At 43.5% G+C, this 8,712-nt stretch overlaps 1 protein-coding gene across 1 annotated transcript in view; it reads right to left on the bottom strand.

Moving 5' to 3' along the window:
* LOC123136312 (E3 ubiquitin-protein ligase UPL4) overlaps positions 1 to 8,394 on the bottom strand; it is a gene marked incomplete in the record, with an annotated part of 8,905 nt that extends 511 nt beyond the window's left edge. Inside the window, 17 exon segments of the mRNA XM_044555668.1 lie at positions 23 to 210; positions 511 to 594; positions 764 to 892; positions 986 to 1,054; positions 1,134 to 1,214; positions 1,527 to 1,631; positions 1,714 to 1,944; positions 2,032 to 3,215; positions 3,316 to 3,382; positions 3,625 to 4,729; positions 4,850 to 4,971; positions 5,053 to 5,208; positions 6,716 to 6,874; positions 6,954 to 7,112; positions 7,202 to 7,318; positions 7,399 to 7,509; positions 7,607 to 8,394. Of these exon segments, the coding sequence (XP_044411603.1) occupies positions 145 to 210; positions 511 to 594; positions 764 to 892; positions 986 to 1,054; positions 1,134 to 1,214; positions 1,527 to 1,631; positions 1,714 to 1,944; positions 2,032 to 3,215; positions 3,316 to 3,382; positions 3,625 to 4,729; positions 4,850 to 4,971; positions 5,053 to 5,208; positions 6,716 to 6,874; positions 6,954 to 7,112; positions 7,202 to 7,318; positions 7,399 to 7,509; positions 7,607 to 8,239 (4,578 nt within the window).
* Between the last annotated feature and the right edge of the window lie 318 nt (positions 8,395 to 8,712).

Consider the following 8,712-nt stretch of genomic DNA (forward strand, 5'->3'; position numbering starts at 1 on the left):
AAGCTCCACACCCAATCATGTCGTAAGTTTAGCGAGCCGCCCACATATACGTATCTTGTTTCCCTACATGATAATACTTACAAAACCACGCGCGAGTTTCTGCTGCGTGTGGCGCGGGCAGCCAGTGTCAGTATCAGTTTCCAGTCAGGACAGGTGGAAGGACCCCTGCCCCTCCGTAATCGCGTAGAGTAGCTTCTCCCTCATCCTTTCCTGAAGATCAAAAGGTGTGGTGTTAGTTCGCCAATATACAGTAACTTTCAGGAAATTCAAATGTATAGTAACTGGAACTGAAACTACTGCAAATATTCATGCCAGAAAGGGCATGTTCAGAATGCCAATTACTACTGACTTGGATGCGCGCTTCATAGTCCACAGTTTCTTTTAGCTTAAGTCTTACATCAAGATATTAAAGCGCTTGTCTTAATTAATAAAAATGGCAAGAAGAATAGAAGTAAATTAATCTACTAAGATCATCTTAGAGCAGTAGGCAGAAAGGTAGAGAGTTCAGACCTTAGAGCAGTAGGCAGGTAACTTAAGATAGTTAGCGCAAGTCATCACACTTGGCAGATCATCATCAGCATCGTTGTTGCTATGCTGTTAAATGTATAGCACAAGTTAGCAAACTAGTAAAAAGTACTCCCTCCATCCCATAATATAAGAGCATTTTTGACACTAGTGTAGTGTCAAAAACGTTCTTATATTAGGAACGGAGGGAGTAACTGATAGAGAGGTAGAGAGGTAGCTTTAAATTGTGAAAACAGACCTTCCTGACAACTGTCAAATTTGGATTCAGTGCAGCTAAACCGCCTGGAGGGAGCCGAGGTGAACCCGTTATAAATTGCAAGAAAGCTCTGCGTTCATGGCATCCAAACTCTTGTATGATCTCTAACAACTGCAACACATTAAGATTTCTTGTTATGATACTGAGATGATATTTTTCTTGGAAAATGGAACTTCAAAATGTATCTACTAATAAAAGACTTACATTAAGGACTGCAGGACTGCTGGAGGTGTAGCCATGATCAAATTTTATGTGATCCACAAGTTTCACAAACTGCTCAGAAGCAAGGTGTCAATAACGAAAATTGAATAGTCACAAGAAAATCCACTTTCAACAGAAGGAAAGCACATACATCCCAATTATCTTGTTCTCCGCAGAGTAATCTCTCCAGCTCATCCTCTGAGAATGCTCGAAGTGTGCTTAGTGGAAATACCTGCAATACACAGTGTCAGTGTAGCACAACAACCTGGATTTTTGAAACTACGAGCAGTAAGAGACAACACCAAAGAGTGAAAAATGTATAACGAGAAGTGAAATATTGAGCCATGGTAGAACGCATATAAAAACTAACTGTAGAGCCATGGTAGCTTCTAGGTAAGTAACTACACACACCCACATTTTATGAACTAGGACAACCCAGCCATGGTGCAATTGAAAAGCCTATTTTTAGATGGTGGAACTAAAAGGCTGTCATTAATTACTCAAGTATAAACATATATGAGAGCAGCACCATCATATAGCATACCTGACTGAATCCTGACTCAAAAGCCTCCAGCTGTCTTGTGATTCCACTTTTAACCGTTGCCTCGACAACAAAGGAAACATATTCTTCCAAATTCTCACCAGTTACCTGAAAATAACATAAGTAACTTAGGGAATACTTTAATCTGCTGAGAACCCGGCAACGTAAAGTGCACGGTCATATCACTTACATTATCTGAAGTACGCTCTAAAGAAAGCACATATTCTGGATACCCTGGGACAGCAAAGTCAATAACAAGATCCTCAATTTTACAACCTCGATAAGACAAATCAGATGTGCTCTGGCATTCCCTTGTCGAACATGATTCTAAATATTTCCTTTGACAAGTAAGCGCTTTAAACTCCATAAGGGTCATTGCCAGTTCAGGATCAAATGAATTGATATCATATATATTAAGCTCCTAACATAGAAAATATTATTAGATCGACAAACAGAAGAAAGCATGATAAACATGATATATATTTCAAGAATGTGGGATCCAAAATACCTGTCCTAGGATAAGCTTGTAAAATGCTTTGGAAAACGGAATGTCGAGAATTCTGCCATCCTTAATTGCCTTTGCAAGAACCTGACCAAGGAGGTGAAACCTTTTATTTACTTCCAAGAAGGAAGCACAATCTACAGAAGCAGACCATGGTCGAGGAAACAGTCCATTAGGTGCGACCACAGTCCGGGGACCAATGTGAGTATTGTCAGTGCCAGCTTCACAAGGAAGCTCACCCCTCCACATGCCTAAACCAGACTTCTGAAACTCATGACTTATCAACGTATAGAACTCCATCGTAGGACCTAAACCTGTGCCTACTTCTTCTTCATATTCTACTTCAAGCAGTGCGTTACTCTTAGCATAGGAACGCATCATTTTCGCAGCTGAAGCCAGTATATCATCACGATCAACTTTGAACTTTTTCCGTGAAATGGGTGAACCTCTTTCTGTTGATATATTGCTACCACTTGTATCTATCATATGACCACGTTGCATTGATGAAGAACCAAATGCTGTCAGTTGGAAATACTTCCATCTTGCCTCAAAGGAAAATAAGAAAGGGCACGCAGACATCAGTTCAGTGCACCATAAAGGCAGACAGCGAGACCTTAAAACCAAGGGATCATGCAACTGTTGCTCCAGTTTATCTGTCAATTTAGCACTAACAAACTCCTGCAGTGGAACTGAAGAAACAGAAGGCTTCAGATCATCAAGGTCAGTTAACTTCCCTTGAGCAAAAGCATGGTTTCTCTCATTAGACACGAGGTGAAACGAGTACCGGTTTAATCCTTCTAAAACTTTCAGCATAAACAATATGTCATACAATGAATTTGATCTATCAAGTTTGCAAGGGATCTTGCCAAGCAACAAGCTGCTGAAGAAAGGGAGTGCTTGCCACATTAAACCAGTTTTACTGTCATCTGTTGATATCGCTGCATTAGACAGGTTCTCAGGAGAATCATCTTTTTCTGGATTTGCAGCTGTTCGAAATGTTATGTCATGCACACTGCGCCAAAACTGGGTGTCCAAAATTACATCAGCTCCCGCATTGATCTGATCTTGCAGGATTGATTGATATAGAGTAACAGATCTGTCAAGCTCTTTTCCTTTCAGGCTAAATACCAGTTTTGGCTGTACAGCACAATCAGTCCCGGTCGACTTGTTTCGTTCTGGTTGACCTCCAGCTGCACATCCATTATGGTATTCAGGTTACCAGAACAAGAGACAGGTAGCAAATCAGAGAATAACAGCTAGTAATTAAGTCAAATCTAGACACACACTCACCGGAAGATGGCGACCCTTTCTTCGAGCATGGTTCTACAGAAGAACTTTGATTTTCCCTGATGATACCCTGAAAAGGAGCCATTCTAGTCTTAAAACACGGAAACCTAGAAGTATGAACAGTGATAAACTGTGGATTTATTGGATGATTTTTTCCGGTATCAACGGGTATGTATGAAGTAATAGCCAAACCATGCATGACCTCTACGACACTAAAAGAAAGTTATAAATATAAGCAAGTAGCACTCAGCCTATTCATATTTCATATATCCCAACTGTTAATGTTTCTTAAGATTGCTAACAGAATAATACCTCTGATGAAGGAGAAGATTCTGGGCTGGAATCTCTTTCCTGAGGGTCATCTTCAGCACATTTGCTCTCGAAAGCAACACTACTAGGTGGTGATTCAGTATTCTGATCACTTGTGCATGTACTGACTTTGGGCCACAGAAATTGTTCAATAGAATGCAAGGAAGAAGAGATTTCCAAATTCACAGAATTATCATAGCTTGATAAGTTTGTTTCATCTTCATCCTTCTTGAAACGTACTCGGATACATGGACTAATTGTTGAGTGGCGAATAGGGATATCAGAAATATTGCTCCTTGACTTGAAATTGTGGCTCATTATCACTGGGAAGTTGTCAAGAGAAGTAAGAGCATTCTGCAGTTTCCTTACAAGTAGTGTCAAGAGCATATCACCCCAACCTTGCTCCATTCTTGAAAAACAAATCCGGGCAAATGACTGAAATCTTTTCAGCACAGCACAAAAATGTTCAGCATTATAATCTTTAAGATTGTCATCCACCTGAAGGTATTTGCCGTTAGACAGGTAATTTAACAAAGATTTCACCAGTCCACTCTCAAGGAATTCAAACGTCGTCATTGTTTCTCCTCCGTGAAGCTCCATCATCACCTCACTCAAAATGGTAGACAAGTGTTCTTCATTTTGAAGACTGTCTTGGTTTAATGACTTGTCAGCAGAGTCATTTAGAACTGCACAGCAAGTTTTGAGCTTCTGCAAAATCTCCGTTAACCCCATCTCTGAATTCACTGCTTCAGCTGTAAAGTAAGTTGTCTTCACATGTCTTGCGAAATTAAAAAGGTTCCCCTGCCCAATCCTACAAGCCCTTGTTTCAGCAGACTCAGATTGGCGGGAATCAAATGCATAGCAGAAACATGTAGGTTTATTTCTTATAACAGGTTGATTTTCTGACTGTTGAGTGTCATCAGAGAGAGGGGGGCTGGACTTTGAGCAATCTTCTTGCATAAGAAGAGCCTCTACTGCATTGACAACACCTTCTTTGATAAAAGATCCAAGGTAAGCATCCGGAAGCTTTTGCATGAGAATCTCAATAATCTTCAGTGATGAGATTAGCACATGATGATCCTTCCAGGACAATAAACCAGCCAAGAAGCTGTCACATAATCACAGAAGTAACATATTCATTTAGATTCAGACAATTAACGAGTTCAGTGAAAATGTCTACCGACTGTTATGCAAGGAAAGCAGGCCTTCTTTTGCAGGTCGTGTTTACCTTGATATGTTTGTTTCCTTGAGCAACTCTTGAAGCATTTCAGGTTTACTGAAGTAACAGATGTTATTTACAATTGAAGAACAGCCATAGCAAATGTACGAATTTGCACCAGAGTTGACTGCCTGCACAAAACAACATACTCACTTCATATTTCAGAGCAAGAGCATCCTTAATGAGCTGTTAGTTCGTTATTATGAACGGACCTTGATCAAGATAGGAAGGATATCCGTAGAGAACTGACACAAGAACCCTGGTTCATCGACAATTATTTTTTCTTTAGCAAGTACCATATAGGTGTCTTCAACATCTCTTGCCGCAGAAGGAATAAGCTGGATTGCTAATTTTAGAGCTTCATTAACCTGGTAGGATCAAGAATTGAACTATCAAATCACTGGATGGCAGCTAGTGTGAACTTCAGGGCTGCATGTTGGTGTAAAAAGAGGGATCAAGGGATGTGATCGGACAAGTTCTACTATTATAGTTACTTATTTACTGATCAACGAAAATAATGTTTCGCTTGTTCAGAAGTGGAAAGCAGTGCTTATAATAATACTCCCTCCGGTCCTTTTTAGTCTGCATATAAGTAATGTCTGAAGTCAAAGTATCTCTACGTTGACCAAACTTATAGAAAAAATATCAACATTCATAATGCCAAATCAATATTGTAGATTCATTATGAAATGTAGTTTCATAGTATATATATTTGATATTATAGATATTGATATTTTTTATATAAATTCGGTCAAACTTTGCAAAGTTTGACTTGACACAAATCTAATACGCGAAGTAAAAAGGACCGGAGGGAGTACAAGTTAAGTCACAAAGAAATGGATAGGACAAATCTCTACCTAATAATAAAGCAAATTGGGTTTCGGTGGTCCGTCACGCACTTTTGCAGAAAACCCCCTGCGTTTTCTATGAATTAACCCGCAGTACACACTTAAGTCATAACCGAACCGTTATTTTACATTTTTACGGAAACCCCCCTGACGTATTAGATAATTCACCCGCCGATCATATATAAGTCAAACACATGTTTTTTTCTAAATTATCCATATCTTTTAAACCGTAACTCCGATTTTAACATGTTATATATGAAAATTGATTAGAAAAATGTGTAGAATCTGAATATTATGTTATTTTGTTTGTTAAATATTTTTTAAATATTATTTTGGAAGATATTTAAGTCAAACAAATATTTTTCTTAATTATACATATCTATTAAACCTTAACTCTGATTTTAACATGTTATATATGAAATTTGAATAGAAAAATATGTAGAATTTGAATATGATGTTATTTTTACCTATTAAATATTTTAAAATATTATTTTAAAAGCAAACTTGTAACCTATAGGGCACGTCCGTTTTTCTTTCGTACCGCCACGATCTGGATTGCAAATAAACAACCACTAAAATCATAAAGAGAAGAAAGAAAACATTGATAACCACACATGAGCACCTCTGAACAAACTGGCAGGGGAAAAACAACATTCAAACACACTTTGGTTTGTGTGAACACTGAGGCCACTGAAGGTGAGAAGGAGGATAAGCGGCAACACAAAAATGATGCCTCGCTAAAATAAAGGGCATGAACATATTATGGTTATTGGGTTAAGAGTGTGTATTATTTTTTTTTCTCCCGTTGCAACGCACGGACTCTTTTGCTAGTACACAATAATGGTAGCATCTCGGACAAAAGAACTGCGCCTACTAGTTCTTTTCTAGTAAATATACTGATCAACTGAGCTTGGTGCATGTGTTACTACTGGTAACGGCAGCCTCTGCTCATGTAGGTTATGGACCACCTGATGTTGACATTACCAGAAATATGGACTGGCAGTAAAGAAGCTATTAAGCAACCAACCTGGTTATTTTGGTTTTCCAAAGGCAGGTATGGCATCCCATGGGAGAGATCTGAACTGACCAAAATCCCCCTTATGGTGCTACCAACATTCAACTCAAAGAGAGACTTCACTGCCACAAGTGAAGTACAGGCTAGCTTAGCAAGAAGCCCGATCAAGTTCTGCAATCACAACAAACTACAATCAACTCCCTCAAAGACAATACTCAGGATACGCATAGAAGGTCAAGGGGAAGCATACACTGCAAGTTGATGGGTTAAGGGAAGTGAGTCCGCTGGCGTTGATCAAAGGAAGGACCTTCTCTACCAGGCCCTGGTGGCAGAGCTGGTCAAGAAGCTCCACTGAACCACTAAAAGAGTCTACAATGCTTATCAGGCAAGTTGCAACCTTTTCAACAACCTGTGATATTATATCACCTGAAACGTTAGCAGAGCACTATGTACATGCCTAATACAAGCAAGCTCGGTTAAATTAGTGGGTAACAATACCATCTTGTCCTCGGACTGCAGTAGATTACACAGCATTGGGATCGAATCCATCACAAACTGGGAGCAATCTGCGGGGACCTTCTTGCAGGCATTTGCAACAGCTGAGACAGCGACCCTCTGAACCATCCAAGCACGCATTCAATTAGCAAATGCAGTAGATTCTCAGCACCAAAAGATGCAATTGCTGCAAGTCTAACCTGGATACTTGCAGAGAAGAAGTCAATGTATGCGAGCACGGCAGTTATCATGCCTGCCTGCAAGCACTGCGCCGGCTGCCGCAGCGATATCTTCTCAAACGCCTGCAAGCACTGCTCATACAAACAGAAGAAGCGTGATTGATCACGTAAAGCGCTTGGTTCAGTTCAATGTGATGGTCTGGCCGGGTTTTCAGGGCTGCTCCGTTACCTGCTCGGCCACATCAAGGTACTCGATCGCGAGGAGCCGGGAGCAGAGCACGGGGAGCAGGCCGTGGCGGACGACGGCGTCGGCGGCGCGCGGCATGGCGTCGCAGAGGTAGGTGATGGCGCGCACCGCGAGCAGCATCTCGTCGGGGCTGGCGACCTCGGCGCCGGCCAGCCGCACGAGCGCCCGCGCGGCCGACTCGACGGGGAAGTAGCCCCCAGCGTCCTCGGTGCAGAAGGAGAGCGCCTCGCAGAGCTCCGTGAGCGACGCGAGCAGCGCGCCTCCCCCGGCGCCCTCCGAGGCGACGGCCGCCACCATCCGGCGGAACTTGCCGCTCCCGGGCCCCCCGTCCCCATCCGACTCGCACGACGACCCGCCGTCCCCGTCCCCGTCCCCGTCCCCGTCCCCATCGTCGCCGTCCACATCGGCATCAGCATCGGCATCGGCTTCGGCGGCGTGGCCGGAGGACGAGGTGTCCATGTCGGAGGCGGCCTGCTCCGGCTGCGCGGGCGCGGCGGCGACGGCGGCGGCGGCGGAGGTGGAGGGCTCGGCGGTGCAGGGGCGCTTATCGGCGGGGGGCTCGGCCTCGCCGGAGCCCCCGGGGTCGGAGTCGGGGCGCTTCCGGCAGCGATCCATCGGCGCGCGCGCTTACCTCAGGCCCCCGGGCGCGGACGTAAGCCAGCAGCACAGCGGCAGTCCTCGCTCCGTCCCAACAACGAACACGATCGATCGGAGAGGGGAATCGGGGGGGATATGAGTTGAGAGACGTGCGGGGTGCGGAGGGGGGGGTGGGTTTTAAGTCTGGTTTACCCCTCTCCCCCTCTATCCCGATCGATCGGGTTTAAAATCCGGGAGATTTTTAACCAATTTGGTGCGGTTTCTGGGGGAGATTCCCCGTGTTTATCTGGGAGTTCCGCACCGCCATTGTGTGCGGGGAGGGAGGGTGGGTGGGTGGAGGGCAGTAATGGAACTGAACTGCGCGGCCTGGCCTGGCCTGGGCTTGCGGTTTGGTTTGGTTTGGGGTTTGCTTTTGGACTTTTGGTGTAGCGTCGTCCATTGGCGGGGCGAGGCTTACCTGGGAAGGCACTGCCCGTGCGTGCTTTGTTAAT

Source organism: Triticum aestivum, chromosome 1B, assembly GCF_018294505.1.
Source record: "Triticum aestivum cultivar Chinese Spring chromosome 1B, IWGSC CS RefSeq v2.1, whole genome shotgun sequence".
NCBI classification, from domain to species: Eukaryota; Viridiplantae; Streptophyta; class Magnoliopsida; order Poales; family Poaceae; genus Triticum; species Triticum aestivum.